The following is a 21,701-nucleotide window of genomic DNA, read 5'->3' as shown; positions in this document are numbered from 1 at the left end:
GGTTACTCTAAGCCATAGAATTTCCGGAGCCATATTTCTTCTCCTGCCATGCAAACTGATCCCAGAGCTCAGGGACATGGATTACAGAAGCAAAAGTGGAAAGATATAATAAAAGGTTTAAATCGCAGAAACCTGACACTGATTTAATCCACACTTAAAGAGGACTTCAGACTTTTAATGACTAAAACTTTTCAAAGTGTGTTCAAATACAGAGCCGGCATATAGAGGAGAGGCGTGTGTGTGTGTGTGTGTGTGTGTGTGTGTGTGTGTGTGTGTGTGTGTGTGTAAAATACATGCACATTTCAGGATCATAACAAGATCAGAAAAGAGCATTAATCCTCTGTGGGTCACTACTGATGTACTGTTAATGGACCGCAAGAGAGTTCTCGTGTATTTTTGGGGAGCATTTTGAAACTTGTGAGGCATTAAGCCCATTTAAGTCTATTTTCTCTTCCAGAAGCACGTGTGTCCCAGCGACAAAAAGACTGCAAAAGCAGAGAAACGTCAGAAGGTAAAATAAATAAAAAAAACCCCACACATTTAATCTTGTTTTTTTGGGTCATAACATATGATTCATCAAGAAAAGGCTTGGACACAAGTTTCAGCCTATAATTTTTCTATGCTTTGTGTGTATGCTTAACATTTGTATATTGTTTTTAAGGATAAGCAATCAAATTCCAAACGGAAAGAGACCTGTCTCTTCTCTGAAGTTGGATGCACATATAAGGTAAACCTTTTGAATAAATTTGTCTAAACTGTCTTTACCAATATGATAATTCTTGAAGATTACACATCAGCAAACAATTTCTATGATTTATTTGAGAAACTGATTAAACATTATTTAAAGGTGCAGTAAGTAAAAATTATTTCAACATTAAAGCATCTATAGACCTGTTCTATTTATATAACTACAACAAAACCAGAAAAAAAAACTGTCATTTACAATATTTCCATGCAATTGGTCTGACTAGGTTGTTTTATTTTTTACATTTCTTCCGGCCCAGAAATTAGCTCCACCTACAGCCAGGGCAAAGCTAATTAGCTTTTCTACTTTCCATAAAAGGCATAATTTCAAAAAACTAGATCGAGTCATTTGTTTGGGAGAGGAAAATGAAGTCTTGACATGTTTTAATTCTTCTTTTCGTCAGTAGTGGGCTTTTTTAAAAAATTACAATCTGCCCCTTTAATGAGAAAAACATAAGGTGTACAGTTTTATCTTGTTGATGATACTGATTTAGACAACGGCGTTAATGCATAATAAAACTGAGCGCCCTTCTTGTTCTTTCAGGGAAATGTGGAGAAAGTGCGAGAGCATGAAAGCTGCAGTTCTGCGGTCCACCTCCAGCTCCTCCTGGAAGCCTTCAGGGCTGTTCGGGTCTCTGTTCCTTCCCCACCTGAGAGGAGCGTGCACTTCCCAGGCCTGGACCTGCTCCTCCATGGCCAGAGCTCACCGTCCGTCTGCGTCCAGTCAGAGTTTGAGACCGACGGAGGGGATGGTGGAGTGAACGACATGGCACTGAGCCTTCACGATGACCAAGCTGAGCTGGAAGTGGGCCAGCAGCTTCACGCCCTTCAGCAGAGGCTACAGATCATGGAGAACATCATCACGGCACTCTACCGTGAGGTGGAGAAAACCCAGGTCACCGTGGCAGCCCTGGACAGAGACTCCCACAACAGCATGCAGCTGGTGGAGCACTTGGAGGGCATGGTATGTCCCTGAGGATGAACATTTGATATGCTTTCGTTTAAAAAGGTTTCACACTAACAAGGCCTGGAACTGAGAAATCAGTCGATGTAGTAATCTTCTAATGGTATATTGAAAGGTCAGTGCAAGGGTTAAACTATTTGCTTCAGGAAACTTTAATGGCCCAAGCTTAGTCTTTAGTATCCAAGATAGCAAGAATTCTAGTTTTCGTCTGCTGTGTTTCCACTGCTATCGTATGATATCTTCTAAACCGGTGTCACATAAACCGAATAACTATTTTAGCTCTACTTATCACAATCTAACATGTACTCCGGTATATTCTCATATCCCTGCCATTTCTTATAGCGGTTTTATTGGCTTCACTAATTTTTTTTTGTATTTTTAATTACAACCTAATGTGATAAGACTCCAGCGAAGAACAGCATTAAAAGATTTGTGGCTTGTTATCTCTTGCTGCAAGTCCATTAAGGATGCCATAACCCTTACGAATGTGCTTCATATGAAATACCGTATCTGCTTTCCTCAAGCACAATTAGCTGATTCTGCTATCATCAGTACGGTTGCAAATCAAGCACTATCTTCCTGTTGCTGTCATGTTGAATCATTCTGCCATAATCAAAGTGAAATCTGAGTTTGCAAAGCAGTGAGACGCGCACGCACGCACGCACGCTGTAGTAACCAGTTCCTCCTCTGCTACTTGATGTGTAGAAAAATCTTTTTTGTAAATGTTTTTTTTTCTCGATCACTAAAACTGACCATGAAGAAACTGATGAGGTTCACCAAACAGCCCCAAGACACTTTTTGTGCCTAAAGTAAGCTCAAGAGGATGGTCTCTACTGTTCTGCCTGATTGCATATGCGCATATATAATTTTTTAAGAGTTTCTATCTCATAGCACGGATACTAGGCACAGATAATAGTAATGAATCATCTATCTGGTATTTATGTCTCATCTCATTATCTCTAGCCACTTTATCCTGTTCTACAGGGTCGCAGGCAAGCTGGAGCCTATCCCAGCTGACTACGGGCGAAAGGCGGGGTACACCCTGGACAAGTCGCCAGGTCGTCACAGGGCTGACACATAGACACAGACAACCATTCACACTCACATTCACACCTACGGTCAATTTAGAGTCACCAGTTAACCTAACCTGCATGTCTTTGGACTGTGGGGGAAACCGGAGCACCCGGAGGAAACCCACACAGACACGGGGAGAACATGCAAACTCCGCAAAGCTCGAACCCGGACCTTCTTGCTGTGAGGCGACAGCGCTAACCACTACACCACCGTGCCGCCCTGGTATTTATGTAACAAACAAAACACTTGGGCTTGTTACATGCTGTTAGAGGAAAACAAGACCGTCAATGACGACGTAGCTCACTCTGGCCCTGTCTAGTCCAGAAGGAACGATCTAAAGTGGGACACCTTGCACAATAAATGTTGCAAGCTATATACACTATACACAAACTAATATAAGCTATATACACCCTAGGAATACCGACCTATTTGCCAGAAAGAATCCAAAACGGTGAGGGATTGACCGAGAAGAAACGATTTTTTTTCTTGAACTGCTCATTAAGGCTTAATTCATCCATAACTTCATTAATAATTGTAACTAGACAGCATTTCTGCAGAGAAAATTCAAAGTGTGCTTGCTGAGCTGGAGCAGAACAGCTAACATGCTAAGGCTCACATGCTAACAGCTTGCATGCTTACATGTTCACAACGAACATGGTAATAGGGAGCGTGTTAACATGCTAATGTTAACATTCTTGTGCGAACATGTGAATATGCTAACAGCTAGCATTTCAATATGCTAATGGTAACCATGCTAATAATGAGCATGCTAATGGATAACATGTTAATTGTGAGTATTCTAACATCTCATTATCTCTAGCCGCTTTATCCTGTTCTACAGGGTCGCAGGCAAGCTGGAGCCTATCCCAGCTGACCGGAGCACCCGGAGGAAACCCACGGGGAGAACATGCAAACTCCGCACAGAAAGGCCCTCGCCGGCCACAGGGCTTGAACCCAGACCGTCTTGCTGTGAGGCGACAGCGCTAACCACTACACCACTGTGCCGCCCCACAACTAACATGCTAACATTAATAGTTAGTTAGAATGTTAAAACGCTAATGCTAACAAGCTAACAGCTAGCATACTAATGCTAACATATGAATTGTTAGTATGCTAAGGCTAACATGTTTATGCTAACAGCTTACATGTTAATGGCTAACATGCTAACAGTTAGTATTCTAACATTAAACTGCTCATTAGGGCTTAATTACCGTATTGGCCCGAATATAAGACGACCCTGAATGTAAGACGACCCCCCCTTTTCCAAGTTCATCTTTGGGGAAAAAGTTTTTTGAAGACCAAATGTTCATTCATATAAAGCGTATTTACTTCAAAATTCTGTTTAAAATTAGAGGCTTTTGTTTTTCACATTTAAATAGAGGTCATTTCAGTCTCATTTCCGTGAACACTTTTCATAGAAGTAAAAAAAGAGGCTAAACTGCAGGCTACTAGACAAGCCAAATTAAAACATTTAAATTGCATTAATTCAACAAATTTGTCAGGTTTAGATTGAAAGTTCATAAACTTCAGAATGTCAATGCATAACTTCCCATAGCCTACGGGTATATGGAATAAATTTGCAGAACAGTGCAAATGCTTTAAACAATGCATTAAACAATACATTAAGGTTTACAATAATAAACAACTGAAACAATGGAAAGGGTAGTTTGCTAAATTACAGCTACTCAGCACAGAGATCCTCAGCCTCACTTTGCTCACTCTCACTGTCCTCACTTTCATGTTCCACCAGTCCCTCCCACACAGTGTCATCCTCACTTCCATCCAGTGCGTTTGATATACAGCATTTTTTAAACCCATGACTGATGCTCTCTGGTGAAATTGAATCCCATGCTTGGAGGATCCGTTCACATAGCAGACGCACCGCAGGCTTTTGAATTTTCCCAGTCGGTGTTAGGCCCTGTCCACACGGCAACGGATTCAGGTGACTCCGATACAATTGCTTATCGTTTAGGCCTGGCGTCCACACGGCACCGGCGTTTTGGGTGCCCAAAACGCAATCTTTTTGAGAACGGGTTCCAGAGTGGAAAGATCTGGCAACGTTGCCGTTGTGAAGTCGTCTGGATGAGTAGAACGGATTTGTTTACGATGACGTCACAACCACATGACTGTGAGTGCTTCACGCTGGGTAGAAGTGTAACGAATATCACCAGGATATCACCAGGAAAAAGCCTTACAGAGCACTAGTGAGAGTGAAACACGAGCTTGGATATTATTATTATTATTATTATTATTATGTTCAGTGTTAGTTCACAGTAGTAATGCAAGAAGCAGAATAGTGACAGTAATAGTGAAGCAAAAACATGCAATTGTACAAACACTGCAGCTCTACAGCAAAATATTCATTTATGAAATGGTCTGATTCTTAACACCAGTAGTGCCAATGATCTCATTGTGATGCGATGCGAGTTGTCAACAAATCCTATAACTTGGTTCATGAAACGCGCTTACAAAATATTTTCACTGTGAATATTTATTGTGTAATGGTGCAAAGTGAGAGAGAGAGAGAGAGAGACTCTGCCCTTAGGGCAGAGTCAATCCCGCCAGCAAAAATAGGGGAAAAAGGAGCGATCTCACCTCTTCAGATGTGGGTTTAAGTCCTACAATACATTCCTCAAAAAGGGCGTAGAGGAGCAAATTAATCCATCAACGTGTAGTATTCAATTTATTCCGGACCATTAAAGACGCCGCCTTCCGCGTAGAATCATACGTCATCCTTGCCGCCATATTGGATAGGTCAAAGCGGAGAATAAAGATTCATGTGCTGCGTTTAACTGTACCAACAGGTTTACCGTCCAAACGAGATCACATGGGATTACCTTTCACAGGTGAGAAGCAACAAATTAATCCATCAACGTGTAGTATTCAATTTATTCCGGACCATTAAAGACGCCGCCTTCCGCGTAGAATCATACGTCATCCTCGCCGCCATATTGGATAGGTCAAAGCGGAGAATAAAGATTCATGTGCTGCGTTTAACTGTACCAACAGGTTTACCGTCCAAACGAGATCACATGGGATTACCTTTCACAGGTGAGAAGCAACAAATTAATCCATCAACGTGTAGTATTCAATTTATTCTGGACCATTAAAGACGCCGCCTTCCGCGTAGAATCATACGTCATCCTCGCCGCCATATTGGAAAGGTCAAAGCGGAGAATAAAGATTGGCTGCGTTTAACTGTACCAACAGGTTTGCCGTCCAAACGAGATCACATGGGATTACCTTTCACAGGTGAGACTGGAAAAATACTTTTCATTGTATTTGGTCATTATAATGTAACTTTACAAACAGATTTTCCTGACTTTGTGGCTAATATGAAGTCTCGCGCATAATAGTTTATGCGCATGCGTCCTTACTACTTCTATTGTTCTGGTGTCTCCGAAGGGACCGTCTTACAGCGCCCCTAGAGGTGTGGCATGTGTATTGCATCGTTTTCAGCAAGCGTTGCGTTGCCATATGGACCTGATATTTTACTGATCGTTGCCCATTTGGACGCGATATATTTTTAAATAACATCTTGTTGCCGTTGTCGTGTGGATGTAGCCTTATGCCGCTTTTCCACTACAAACGCGGCTGAGTTGGGCTGAGCCGTGCCGTGCTGAGTCGAGCTGAGCGGGGCTGTTGGAGTTGCATTTCGACTACAACCGCGCTGAACCGTGCTGGCTGGAAGTGGGTGGACACATTGGGTGGAGTTAGCGAAAGTGGGTGGACGTCACGTGATGTCGTTAAGCAGCGCAAACAGTGACATCAGTGAGCTTTTAAGCGGTAGTCTCACGACCCAGAGAGTAAACAATAAACATGGAGGACATGGAGTCGTTAGTGTTGCTGGTCTTGGTGCTGTGGCTTGTTGTCACCGACAACGCCAACAGATACTGGCAAGAGCGTATAGATGAGGCGAGGCGCATAAGGCTTCATAATTCTCGTAATTCGTAATTCTTCTTCTTCCGGGTTTGCGGTGTTTACAGATCCCAGCGTGCTCGCGGGGCGTGTGTGGGCATGTGAGGACACTCCTCCTCACCAATCAGTGCACAGGGGAGTGTCTGCTCACGCCCCCAGCCTCACTCGGCTCGGTTTGGCTCGCTTCAGCCCCACTCCAAAACGGTGCGAGTTTTAGGGGCTAAGCAGGGCTGAAGCGAGCTGAGTCGTGCTGTTCTTTGGTAGTCGAAACGTGAGCCGTGTCGGGCTGAAGTGAGCTGAAGCGAGCTGAAGTGAGCTGAAAAAGGGTAGTGGAAAAGGGCCATTAGTGCGTGGTTACCTGACAGGAGCCACTCTGTGTACCTCTTGCGAAGATTGTCCTTGAATGGCTTGTTGACGACAACATCCAAAACCTGCAGCTGGCTCGTCATCCCCCCCGGAATGATCACGAGATCGCCATTCATTTTGCCCACTTCAGTTTTTACTGGCTCCGTCAGATGGCCACGGAAGGCATCCAGAACGAGCATGTTCCTCTTTTTCAAAAGCGCACCAGGTCGCCTGCCCTGTGAGGGACGGTGGCCGATTCAGTAATTTAAGTGTAAACACTCGTTGTAAAATAGGGCCTATCGTTTTTGGCGGCATTTTGTCTAGTCCGCGAATTTAAGACGACCCCCCCTTTTTAAGAGCTATTTTTTACAACAAAAACACTGTCTTATATTCGAGCCAATGTGGTACTCCATATCTTCATTATTAATTCCAATTATGCAAATTTGGGTAGAAGCTATATGCACCCCAGGCAGACCTACCTTCCTGCCAAAAAGAATAAAAATCAGTGAAGAATTGAGAGAGAACACAATTTTCATGAAATGTGGATGATGCCGGATGGATGACGGACAACACATGATGGGATAAGTTCGTCGCCTGTCGGCCGGATGAGCTAATAATCAATCAACAATGGGGCGTGATGAGGCCTGATGTGAATGAGTTACTCTTATCACCCTGAAGTTGAGTATTTTGATTACATCTTCCAGCCTTAAGCTAGTAACTCACTGGGCTGCAACAGCTTGCGAGAAATTGCAAAAGTCATTCGCGAGAGAGTTTCAAAAGTGTCTTGAAACATTCGCGGGGCTTCTCAATTTCCTCACATGAGTCGCAAAGTGTCGCTCCTTCGTCGCTGAAATTTTGAACATGTTCAAAAAATCAGTGCGACAAAATTTCTCTCAAAATAGCCGCAAATGCGTCACTGGTGTCGCAAAGCCATCGCAAACCCTTCTCAAGTCAGTTTCCATGAGGCTTCCTCTGCTTCCCTGCCTGCCGAGGGAAAGCCGGGCTGCGACAGCCTGCAAATAGTTGGAGACACAACAATTGCGGTAAAATATGCGAATATCAATTCGGTGCGATTCCAAGTGAAAATTGTCGCTAATTCACATATTTTATCGCAATTGTTGTGTCTCCAACTACGGTAGTCGCGGGCTGTCGCAGCCCAGTGAGATACTACCCTTAGATTCCTTAGCGGAAAACGTGAAGTTACAGATTTACTTCTGACCATTCTCTGACACTGGAGACTCCTTCCCTAAATGTTAGCCAAACATCGCTTTAGATAAAGCTTCATCACATGAAAGATTTTATATTGTTATTTGTTAAAAATGGAGTCAGCAGTGGAAAATACTTGAGCTATTCTACTTTGTTTTTATACGTAACTGTTTGGCATAATTATACTTGATTGAATAATTCTACTCTTACACAAATTCATCTCCAAGAAAAAAAAACCCCACAACAATATTTTAGTCCTTATACACCGGCTGGCCACTTTATTAGGAACACCCATCCACCAGCTGTTTTCTGTTCTCTAATCAGCCAATCCCTTGACCGCAGCACAGTGCATAAAATCATGCAAATACAAATCAAGAGACATGAAGAAAGTTATTTAGAAAGTCATGGAACCTGCTTGATCAGGTCGATCACCATTTTGTGGAACGTTTTGGTTGTATTTTATTTGAAGGCATGCTCTTCGTCAAAAAATAAAAAATCTATTAAAAACTAAATTAGCAACACTCACCTTCACAAATGGGCGGCACGGTGGTGTAGTGGTTAGCGCTGTCGCCTCACAGCAAGAAGGTCCGGGTTCGAGCCCCGTGGCCGGCGAGGGCCTTTCTGTGCGGAGTTTGCATGTTCTCCCCGTGTCCGTGTGGGTTTCCTCCGGGTGCTCCGGTTTCCCCCACAGTCCAAAGACATGCAGGTTAGGTTAACTGGTGACTCTAAATTGACCGTAGGTGTGAATGTGAGTGTGAATGGTTGTCTGTGTCTATGTCTCAGCCCTGTGATGACCTGGCGACTTGTCCAGGGTGTACCCTGCCTTTCGCCCGTAGTCAGCTGGGATAGGCTCCAGCTTGCCTGCGACCCTGTAGAACAGGATAAAGCGGCTAGAGATAATGAGATGAGATGAGACCTTCACAAATGGTCAGTGAAAACATTTGTGGCAAATACGGCCCCGGGTTCCAGGAAGTTTTAAGCATGAAGCATATCCAAAAACTGACTCCTTTGCAAGTCATTTGCACTGGTAATGCTAATGAGGTTAACAAAAGCTGCTCCAGCACCTGTGTGCAATCATCCGTGCATGCTGTTGCATCTCGATCAATAATGTAAATACTCATTTGAAAAGTCGAAATCCATTTTCTGTTCGACAAACAAGTTCATTATTTTCATTTCGTCTGGGTTCAGCAAATAAGAGACGCTTGCGTCTGTCTGTGAATTACTGACATAACGAATTAGAAAGGAATTAACAATAAAACATGCTATAACAATTTTACACTGCGGATTTATTTATGGCACATGTTAACCGGGGGCGGCACGGTGGTGTAGTGGTTAGCGCTGTCGGCTCACAGCAAGAAGGTCCGGGTTCGAGCCCCGTGGCCGGCGAGGGCCTTTCTGTGTAGAGTTTGCATGTTCTCCCCGTGTCCGCATGGGTTTCCTCCGGGTGCTCCGGTTTCCCCCACAGTCCAAAGACATGCAGGTTAGGTTAACTGGTGACTCTAAATTGAGCGTAGGTGTGAATGTGAGTGTGAATGGTTGTCTGTGTCTATGTGTCAGCCCTGTGATGACCTGGCGACTTGTCCAGGGTGCACCCCGCCTTTCGCCCGTAGTCAGCTGGGATAGGCTCCAGCTTGCCTGCGACCCTGTAGAACAGGATAAAAATGGCTAGAGATAATGAGATGAGAATGAGACATGTTAACCGGGTGTTTTTGATTTACATTTCATAAATGGAGAGATTCTTTATATGGGACTCCTGTGAGTATCTGTAATAGCCTCAGTGGGTGAGTTTGAGTCTCATCCATGAGCTCTGAGCAGTCAAGAGATAAAGACATATCATTATCGCTGCATGAGCTAGCTTTTTTTTTTTTTTTTATCAGTCCAGAGTTGTGTAGCTTTGCAAGATTATGCCCCCGCATTCATGATTCTCATTTAAAGAGCTGATACGCAGTGATAAGATCATGTGACGGTGGAAGAGTTTAGGCTTTGTGGTAAATGTTTTCATTCTGGCAGATCAGAAAAGCTCATCGCTTGATAATACACATATACTGTGGACTGTAATGCTGTCTACGGGCTCAGCAGCTACATTAGGATACAGTAGTATCCTGGTTGACAGTAAGGGCCTGCTGTGATGTTTTTAGGTTGCAGACCAGCACGAGAGAATGATGAGGAAAGACGTGCATATCGCCTCCCTGCAGCAGAGCATCAACGCGCAGCAGGACGTGTCCTACGACGGTACGTTTCTCTGGAAGATCTGTGATGTCAATCAGAAGCTAAGAGAGGCAGTCACGGGGCAAAGGAGCAACCAGTACTCACCAGGTGTGTGTAGATATAAACACAAACACATGCACATCAGCTGCCTGCTGCACAGGATGGATCTGTGTCCTGTATATAGTAGAAAGAGTGAAAGTTTCGTTCTGTCACACGTGGCAAGGGAAAAACTCCAAAAGTGCGGTCCAAGTCTTTCTGAGACCAAATTGGAAATCTGGGATGTTTTATGACTGAAAATAAACAGATGATTTCTGAATTTTGAAAAATTCCAAAGAATACACGTCAAGAAAACGGTGCTAGCCAAAAGTTTGTATACCCCTACTCATTCATAGGTTTTTCTCTGTATTTTGACAATTTTCTACATTGAAGAATCATCTCATCTCATTATCTCTAGCCGCTTTATCCTGTTCTACAGGGTCGCAGGCAAGCTGGAGCCTATCCCAGCTGACTACGGGCGAAAGGCGGGGTACACCCTGGACAAGTCGCCAGGTCATCACAGGGCTGACACATAGGTGGTGTTTACATTAAACCGTATCAGCGGATCATCAGATTAACGTTTTTAAAACGATTCGCGTGCACACACCAACGCCAATACACGATTCGTGTGCACACAGCAATGCCAATACACGGATACGCTAATCACATGACTAATTAGACGGCACGTCACATGATCCCAGTGCATATCGGGCATGCGCAAGTCACTCACCACTTGCAAGTGGAAGGATGGCAAGCGAACACCTTCTCCAGCAGATAAACACACCTGGCTGTGATGTTCATGTTCTCACGGAGTTTAAGCGCCTGAAGGAGGTAAATAAGTTGAAATGTGTAAATAAACCTCAGTGCGGCTCAGCGCTTCCTCCTGCGCTCCAAATCACTCCGCCCTGAACAGCGAGTGCCCTCTGGAGGGTGCGCACTCCGGCCCTGCACAGCTCACAGAGCGCGCCAGTGAAGCGCACGAGCAGTGATTCGGGATTGAGCCGCTGTGTGTGTGATCCCAACGCCAGCGAATCAGGAAGGTGGATGTCACAGTGACGTTGTCCAATGACGACGTCAGCTAGAGCTCAGCACTGCGTTTCCTCGTTCCTCAATGTTTACACAGCACCGGATCAGATACGAACTGGGTTGAATACGTGGGCCCTGGCGGATTCAAGTTGTTCCGCCTGTGGAGTCGTTTCCCGGCGTTTTAATGTGCACGGACAGTGCATCCGCGACGAAAACGAGACGGATACAGTCTAACGTAAACACCACCATAGACACAGACAACCATTCACACTCACATTCACACCTACGGTCAATTTAGAGTCGCCAGTTAACCTAACCTGCATGTCTTTGGACTGTGGGGGAAACCGGAGCACCCGGAGGAAACCCACGTGGACACCATGCAAACTCCGCACAGAAAGGCCCTCGCCGGCCACGGGGCTCGAACCCGGACCTTCTTGCTGTGAGGCGACAGCGCTAATCACTACACCACCGTGACATTGAAGGATCTAAAATATGAAATATATTTTTTTGTCTTTTTTTTTCTTTCAGGCCTTTCAATTACATAATTTGGGCTTTTTCCGTCGTGATACAGGGTAATTTATGGGCAGCACGGTCATGTAAGTGGTTAGCACGGTCGCCTCACAGCAAGAAGGTTCTGGGTTCGCGGCCAGCGGGGGCCTTTCTGTGTGGAGTTTGCATGTTCTCCCCATGTCTGCGTGGGTTTCCCCTACAGTTCAAAGACATGCGGTTAGGTTAATATGGGACAGCCTTGGGCTGAGGTGCCCTTGAGCAAGGCACCGAACTCCCAATTGCTCCCCACTCTGGGTATGTGTGTGTGCTCATTGCTCATGTGTGTGTTCACTGCTTCAGATGGGTTAAATGCAGAGAGGAATTTCACAAGTGTGTGATGAATAAAGTTGTGCTTTCTTTCTAATTTGGGCTTTTCTGCACGCGCAAAGTGCTGTTTTCCCAGCGCTCTGTGTTTTAAACCTGCTGCTGCTTTTTTAGCTACAAAGTTATGAATAAACAAAGAAATCTATGAATGTTATTTTTACCTTTATTGCAGAATGTCTACAGTATTAATCCGTCTTGATGTACATGACAAAGTAATTAGAATACAGTTAGTTAGTATTTAAAAGATGTGTCGGGGCCCGAGGAGAGCCTGGAGGAAAGGAGCCTGTGAATACAAAAGCAAGTTCTGTACGTTGCCATCAAAGAGACAAACCTGTAGCAGACCTGTGACACAAAAGGGTTTTCAGTCACATCACAAGAATTGGCAGTGCAATTTACAGTATGTTGTCCGGTAAAAGATCTTAGTTTAAATGAAAGGCCAGTGTCTAAGACTATCATCAACAAGAGGACCAAGCTCCAAGTCACTGATTCCACCTACACTTACACAACTGTGTGTATTTAAGGTGCAAGCTGTATCTTAAATACACACAGTTGTGTCCTGAATAGTTCTCTTTTATTCAGTCTTTTACCTGATTTAAATCATATGACACTAGGTATCAGAGATATTGCAGTTGAGGTCAGATGACGTGGGATATAGGGTTATTTTCAGGTTTTTAAATGATACAGGAATTATTAGGAGAATTTAGCATAGTAGGGTAGTAAATGTTCTAATTCACACTCCAGTCCAGAAGGTGGCAGTATTGCACCTTAAAGCTATTTGCCAACCGCCATAAAACAATATAAAAGAAGAAGAAAGACGCTTTACCTAATGTGGAAATCCCGCTCTGGTCATTGGTACGCTTGTCTCGTTCCTCCACGAAATCATGGCGTGCCGATCGCCGTTGATGGAGAATTCGTGCTCTGCGCAAGGCTTACGGCTAGTTCGACGAGCCCGGAACAACATGGGAATGGTGTGGATTTCGTGTCAATTACGAGAAATACATGCTAATTCTCGCTAATTTTGGTGATTTTTAAAGAAGAAAGTCAAGACATTGAGTTTTATGTAGCCAAGTTTATTTAATCAACAATTCGTTGTTTTGTTTTTTTGTTTTTTTACTTTTGGTAGCATATTTTGGGCGCTTGACCTTAATTTGGGCGCCTTTTTAATTTGGGCGCCTATGACGTTATCCGTCGCAGGTTTCATGCAATTGAAAGGCCTGCCTTTACCACATAATTCCATATATGCTATTTCATAGTTTTGATGTTTTCACTATTGTTCTTGCCACACTCGTGCCCATTGGCGAGCACAACAGACTGACTCTGGACAGCGCGCACTATGAACTGACTCTTGCGCACAGACCTGCATTGGATTAAGGCACAATCAGAGCGCCTATATAAGGACGCTAAAGACTGGTTGCGAAGTATGGTGTACTATTTTCTGCATTCTAGAACTGTCAGAGATGGTTAGGTAGTCGTGGATGTACAGTGCCAGTCAAAAGTTTGGAAACCCCTTCAAATTCGATGTTTTTATTTATTTATTTATTTATTTTCCCTACATTGAAAATTAATACTGAAGTCATCCAGACTATGCAGCAACATGTAAAGAATCATTTAGTAAACTTTAAAATGTTAATCAAACCAAAGTAAGTTTTAGATTTTAGATTCTTCAAAGTAGGCACCTTTTGCTTTGATTACAACTTTGCACGCTCTTGACATTTCTCTCAATCAGCTTCATGAGATAATCACTCGAAATGGTTTTCCAACAGTCTTGAAGGAGTTCCCAGAGGTGCTGAGCACTCGTTGGCTGCTTTGCCTTCACTCTGCGGTCCGACTCATCCCAAACCACCTCAGCTGGGTTTAGATCAGGTGATTGTGGAGGCCACGTCATCTGACGAAGCATTCCATCACCCTCTTTCTTGGTCAAATAGCCCTTACATAGCCTAGAGGTGTGTTTTGAGTCATTGTCCTGTTGAAAGACAAATGATGGGCCCACTAAGCGCAAACCAGATGGGATGGCATGTCACTGCAGAATGCTGTGGTAGCCATGCTGGTTAAGTGTGCCTTCGATTTTGAATAAATCACCAACAGTGTCACCAGCAAAGCACCCCCATACCATCACACTTCCTCCTCCATACTTCACTGTGGGAACCACACATGTAGGAACCATCCGCTCACCTTTTCTGCGTCTTACAAAGACATGGCACTTGGAACCAAAAATCTCAAATTTGGACTCATCAGACCAAAGGACAGATTTCCACTGGTCTAATGTCCGTTCCTTGTGTTCCTTGGCCCAAGCTATTTTCTTCCTCTTGTTGTTCTTCCTTAGAAGTGGCTTCTTTGCAGCAATTCGACCATGAAGTCCAGATTCACGCAGTTTTCTCTGAACAGTTGATGTTGAGATGTGTGTGCTACTTGAACTCTGAAGCATTTAGGCGGGCTCTTATCTGGGGTGCTGTTAACTTGTGGTTTCTGAGGCTGATAACTCTGATGAACTTATCCTGTGCAACAGAGGTAACCCGAGGTCTTCCTTTCCTGGGGCGGTCTTGATGAGAGCCAGTTTCATCATAATATTTGATGGTCTTTGTGACTGCACCTGGGGATACTTTCAAAGTTCTTGAAATTTTTCGGACTGACTGACCTTCATTTCTTAAAGTAATGATGGACTGTCGTTTTTCTTTACTTAGTTGAGTAGTTCTTGGCATAATATGGATTAGAACAGTACTCAAATAGGGCCATTCACTGTATACCAACTCTACCTCTTCACAACACAACTGACGGTCTCAAACACATTAAGAGGTCAAGAAATTAACTCTTGACAAGGCACAGCTGTACTGTAAACTGAAAGCCATTCCAGGTGACTACCTCGTAAAGCTGACTGAGAAAATGCCAAGATGTGCAAAGCTGTCATCGAAGCAAAAGGTGCCTACTTTGAAGAATCTAAAATATAAAACATATTCTGGTTTGATTAACACTTTTTTTTTTTTGTTTACCAAATAATTCCATATATATTTCTTCATAATGTCGATGACTTTAGTATTAATCTACAATTCAGAAAATTTTAAAATAATGAAAAACCACTGAATTAGAGGGTGTTTCCAAACTTTTGACTGGTACTACTGTATGTGCAGAAGAGTTTTCTTATAAAAATAGCCATCAGGCCAAAACGGCAGGCAGGAATCATAAATGGTGAACAGGTTACATGTCAAGCAAGGCACAAACAGACTATCCAAGGTACAGACAAAAGCAGAATCCAGGAACAGGAGTCAGGAAGCCAGGAGAGCAATACGGCTCGGTAATGAGTTACAAATAACGCAATACTTCGCAACCAGTCTTTAACATCCTTATATAGGCACTCTAATTGCGCCTTAATCCAATGCAGGTGTGTGTCAATAGCGGCATGTGCACGAGAGCCAGTTCATAGTGCGCGCTGTCCAAAGTCAGTCTGTTGCGCACGAGTGTGGCAAGAACAATAGTGAAAATATCAAAACTATGAAATATCATGTAGTAGCCACAGTTTACCTTGATAACGCATAGTACACTATTTGGCATTATCTTAACCAGCTTCATGAGGTAGTCACCTGGAATGCTTTTCAGTTAACATCTGTGCCTCGTCAAAAGTTAATTAGTGGACGAGTTTCTTGCCTTCTTAATGTGTTTGAGATCAAATAATAAAAATACAGTAAACAGCCCTATTCAACACCACAACTGTAGTAATCCATGTTATGTCAAGAACCGCTCAGTTAAGTAAAGAGAAACGACATCCATCATTACTTTAAGACATGAAGCGTCTTTTAATTAATAAAAATAAAGAAAAAACATTGAATTAGAAGGCATGTCCGAACTTTTGACTGGTACTGTATCTCCAAGATTCTGCACTGTGTCCAGGTCACTTTTAAAATGGAAGCAAATTTATGAACTCCATGGCACAAAAGGTTGGAATTTTCTTGCACCTGAGCCAGGGACACTGGAAAGTGTTTTATACTGGCGGTGCTGAAAGTACACTGGAAGCAGCATACATGTGCGCTATCTGTATATTATCATTATTATTGTTTTAACAGTTGCATCTGTAATTGCAGTTAAGTTCACACTACGTGACTTTCAAAATCCGAGACTCGCTGACCTGCTCATACTGCGACTCAGTTGTTTGGTGTTGTAAGGGAGTGAACACTACATGATCACCCGCAGACCGGGTTCACACACTACAGTCTTTCACCTTTTGAAAGACCCCTGCCGAAGTGTGCCTCATCACCGAATCCTGCTTTCTCGTAGAAATGAATGTGAGCATTATGTAATGTGTGACTGTGTCTGGAAACAAGAAATATTGAACAAAAAATAATGGAAAACATGGAGGAGTAATGGTTGGGGAGATGTGCGCAGTGGTGTAGTGGTTAGGACTGTCACCTCACAGCAAGAAGGTTCTGGGTTCAAGCCCAGTGGCCAATGAGGGCCTTTCTGTGTGGAGTTTGCATGTTCTCCCCGAGTCTGCGTGGGTTTCATCCGCGTGCTCCGGTTTCCCCCACAGTCCAAAGACATGCAGGTTAGGCTAATTGGTGGAGCTACAGTATATTGACTGTAGGTGTGAGTGTGAATGGTTGTTTGTCTCTATGCGTCAGCCCTGCGATGACCTGGTGACTTGTCGAGGGTGTACTCTACCTCTCGCCTGTAGGCAGCTGGGATAGGCTCCAGCTTGCCTGCGACCCTGCACAGGATAAGTGGTTATGGATAATGGATGGATGGAGATGTGTACAGTGAGGATTGTCTGTTGTGCAAAGAGAATAGGAGCTATAATGCAAAAAAAGGTAGCTGTTGTTAAACTGTCCACCTCCGGGAATAATGTCATGTTTGTTTGTTTTTATTTTTGCTGTTCCTATAACATGACAAATGATGGTATTATTATTTTCCTTACACTTTCCCCTGAGCTTTCCGCACAAATAGATGAATTCTATTGAACTGGATTCAGGGATCTGCTGCGCATGACAGCAGATGAATTTGAATTTCTCTCTGGCAGTTGCTAAAATATGCTTGAAAATAGCTTTGGCAATGGCTCACAGATTGACAAAATCGTGTCACTAAACACTGCGAGGTTGTCGACTTAGGGGGGTGTCGACACTGAATCCCAAATTCAGTTGCTGACTGGGTAATGAATACAACGTACCTGCATCTTTTTAATTTTTTTTTTTTTAAATCAAGGCAGAATACTTTTCCTTCTTCTTTGCCATTGCCTTTTATTAAATCAAATTTGAGACTGGGCGGCACGGTGGTGTAGTGGTTAGCGCTGTCGCCTCACAGCAAGAAGGTCTGGGTTCGAGCCCCGTGGCCGGCGAGGGCCTTTCTGTGCGGAGTTTGCATGTTCTCCCCGTGTCCGTGTGGGTTTCCTCCGGGTGCTCCGGTTTCCCCCACAGTCCAAAGACATGCAGGTTAGGTTAACTGGTGACTCTAAATTGAGCGTAGGTGTGAATGTGAGTGTGAATGGTTGTCTGTGTCTATGTGTCAGCCCTGTGATGACCTGGTGACTTGTCCAGGGTGTACCCCGCCTTTCACCCGTAGTCAGCTGGGATAGGCTCCAGCTTGCCTGCGACCCTGTAGAACAGGACAAAGTGGCTAGAGATAATGAGATGAGAATGAGATGAGAAATTTGAGACTTTTAATTTCTTTCAGCGTGACCGAAATGCATGATGATGCTTGGTTAGTGACCATCGGTTACTTTTCGTGATGCATTGTGGGATACTTTGAGTGCACTATATAGGGTGTAATAATCCTCACGATCGTTTCGGACAGCACTACAAAATGGCGTCCTCACTATATAGTGCCCTATATAGAAGAAACCTTTATTTGTCACATGCACACTTCAAGCACAGTGAAATTAATCTTCTGCATTTAACCCATCTGAAGCAGTGAACGCACGCGCACACACACCCAGAGCAGTCGGCAGCCACACTATAGCCCAGTCAGGTGTTGGGTACCTTGCTCAGGGGCACTTCAGCCCAAGGCCGCCCCACGTTAACCTAACTGCATGTCTTTGGACTGTGGGGGAAACCGGAGCACCCGGAGGAAACCCACGCAGACACAGGGAGAACATGCAAACTCCACACAGAAAGGCCCTCGCTGGCCACGGGGCTCGAACCCGGACCTTCTTGCTGTGAGGCGACAGCGCTAACCACTACACCACTGATCAGTCCTGCACACCGGCTTGGAGGAACTTTAGCCCATTCCTCCATACAGAACAGCTTCAACTCTGGGATGTGTGTGTGTGTGTGTGTGTGTGTGTATATACACACACACACACACACACACACACACACACACACACACACACACACACACACACAGAGTGGTGCTTGAAAGTTTGTGAACACTTTAGAATTTTCTATATTTCTGCATAAATATTAACTAAAACATCAGATTTTCACACAAGTCCTAAAAGTAGATAAAGAGAACCCAATTAAACAAATGAGACAAAAATATCGTACTTGGTCATTTATTTATTGAGGAAAATGATCCAATATTACATATCTGTGAGTGGCAAAAGTATGTGAACCTTTGCTTTCAGTATCTGGTGTGACCCCCTTGTGCAGCAATAACCGCAACTAAACATTTCCAGTAACTGTTGATCAGTCCTGCACACCGGCTTGGAGGAACTTTAGCCCATTCCTCCATACAGAACAGCTTCAACTCTGGGATGTTGGTAGGTTTCCTCACATGAACTGCTCGCTTCAGGTCCTTCCACAACATTTTGATTGGATTAAGATCAGGACTTTGACTTGGCCATTCCAAAACATTAACTTTATTCTTCTTTAACCATTCTTTGGTAGAATGACTTGTGTGCTTAGGGTCGTTGTCTTGCTGCATGACCCACCTTCTCTTGAGATTCAGTTCATGGACAGATGTCCTGACATTTTCCTTTAGAATTCGCTGGTATAATTCAGAATTCATCGTTCCATCAATGATGGGAAGCTGTCCTGGCCCAGATGCAGCAAAACAGGCCCAAACCATGATACTACCACCACCATGTTTCACAGATGGGATAAGGTTCTTAAGCTGAAATGCAGTGTTTTCCTTTCTCCAAACATAACGCTTCTCATTTAAACCAAAAAGTTCTATTTTGGTTTCATCCGTCCACAAAACAAGTTACCCTGGGGTCCTTTGTGACCTCGCCGACTATTACATGCCTTGCTCTTGGAGTGATCTTTGTTGGTCGACCACTCCTGGGGAGGGTAACAGTGGTCTTGAATTTCCTCCATTTGTACACAATCTGTCTGACTGTGGATTGGTGGAGTCTTTGGAGATGGTTTTGTAACCTTTTCCGGCCTGATGAGCATCAACAACGCTTTTTCTGAGGTCCTCAGAAATCTCCTTTGTTCGTGCCATGATACACTTCCACAAACATGTGTTGTGAAGCTCAGACTTTGATAGATCCCTGTTCTTTAAATAAAACAGGGTGCCCACTCACACCTGATTGTCATCCCATTGATTGAAAACACCTGACTCTAATTTCACCTTCAAATGAACTGCTAATCCTAGAGGTTCACAGACTTTTGCCACTCACAGATATGTAATATTGAATCATTTTCCTCAATAAATAAATGACCAAGTATAATATTTTTGTCTCATTTGTTTAACTGGGTTCTCTTTATCTACTTTTAGGACTTGTGTGAAAATCTGATGATGTTTTAGGTCATATTTATGCAGAAATATAGAAAATTCTAAAGGGTTCACAAACTTTAGTAAAGAGGGAGTGATTTCGGACACAGGGTTGGTGTGCTTGCCATGGTTCACTGCAACAAAAGTACAACATACAGATAAGTAGTTGGTAAAAGCAAAATGTGATAAGGAATTACTGCAAGAAATCCGATGCTTCTTTCCGGGGTCAATTCAGTTTTTCATTACTCTTGCCACACCATTCAGCCGATCCCTGCAAAAACCTATGAACAGTTGTAGGACAAGTTAACTGACAAACTCATGGTAGGAAATATTTTTCGAATCAAGTGTATAAAAACTGCACACACAATTATACGCCTGGGGTCATAAATGACCCCACTCGGTCGCTTGAGGGTTAAAAAGGTAAAATGTCATTTTTTTTGATGAATAAAAAAGTGTTAAATTGCTGTGGTATGTAATGTTAGGAATGAAAGACTTTGGGACATGCCGTTATAAGAAAAGAATCAACTTTGAGTTGATAACTGACCTGCAATCATAAGTCAAACAAAATCCAAGAAAAGCAAAACGGCACATAAGTATTAATACAGTCAAACCATATTACGGTCTATTATGTCTTGAAAAGATAAACGTTACAGTCGATTATGTCTCTTACACTTATTGTGCCTTATGTTTTTTTGAGTTATATAATATACAAGGCTCTAATTTATTTATTACAATGTATTGCTCTGTTTTTTTTTTTTTTTTTTTTAGCCTTCTATACATCCAGGTATGGATTTAAAGTGTGCATGAGGCTATACATGAACGGAGACGGACTCGGGAAAGGGACACACATCTCTCTTTTCTTCGTGATTATGAAAGGAGAGTATGACCCACTTCTCTCATGGCCTTTCAAACACAAGGTAAGAATGAGTTTCTTTTTCATTCTTCAATGAATTTTTTTTTTTTCAGTGTGAGATGAAGCTATTCTACCAAAAGGTGGATTTCACACTTTTTACTAATTTTTACAAGGGGTTCCAATAATTATGGAAGGCACAATACCTGCTCCTTACAATGATGTATCACCCAAAACCAACATCAGATCCAGTAACTAGAGCTCCCTACAGGATTATTATGAATTTCTTGACTGGACTCTCTTCTCTCGATTTGAATACAAATCTTGTTGCTGTGGCTGCAGTTGACACAGCAAAACAGGTCAGCGTGCCCTGGCACAAACACAGTTTTCATATGACTGCTCCAAAAAATCCAGACCCTAATGGAAATTTAATTAAAATGAAAACTTCTCGTCATCACTATGTATTTCCAGACCTTGGAACTATAAAATTCTTACTGACACATCTGTGATTTTAATAATTTGAGCCCAAAGTTTTGACCCTCAATAAGGTTCGTGCAGGTACACAGTCATCTTTTTCATACTCTTAATCACTATATGTGGAGAAATTTTGAACATTTTGGATTACGAGATCTAGTTTTGAAAACGACCAACTTTCCTGGAATATGTTTCTCTTTAGATAAGTATGTTGTTATTATTGTTTAATAATAAAACAATGTTCGTGTTGGCGAGCGGCACGGTGGTGTAGTGGTTAGCGCTGTCGCCTCACAGCAAGAAGGTCCTGGGTTCGAGCCCCGGGGCCAGCGAGGGCCTTTCTGTGCG

The 21,701-nt window shown here is 43.2% G+C and overlaps 1 protein-coding gene across 1 annotated transcript in view; it reads left to right on the top strand.

Moving 5' to 3' along the window:
- The window catches only part of traf1 (TNF receptor-associated factor 1), a 61,269-nt gene that overhangs the window by 34,443 nt on the left and 5,125 nt on the right, over nt 1-21,701 (top strand). Inside the window, exons 5-9 of the mRNA XM_060930909.1 lie at nt 458-511; nt 662-727; nt 1,289-1,708; nt 10,390-10,567; nt 20,801-20,949. Coding sequence (XP_060786892.1) covers nt 458-511; nt 662-727; nt 1,289-1,708; nt 10,390-10,567; nt 20,801-20,949 — 867 coding nt within the window. The remainder of the gene's footprint in view (nt 1-457; nt 512-661; nt 728-1,288; nt 1,709-10,389; nt 10,568-20,800; nt 20,950-21,701) is intronic.

Source organism: Neoarius graeffei, chromosome 10 (assembly GCF_027579695.1).
Source record: "Neoarius graeffei isolate fNeoGra1 chromosome 10, fNeoGra1.pri, whole genome shotgun sequence".
NCBI classification, from domain to species: Eukaryota; Metazoa; Chordata; class Actinopteri; order Siluriformes; family Ariidae; genus Neoarius; species Neoarius graeffei.
Note: the sequence above shows the minus strand (reverse complement) of the source record. Positions and strands in the feature narration are given on the sequence as shown.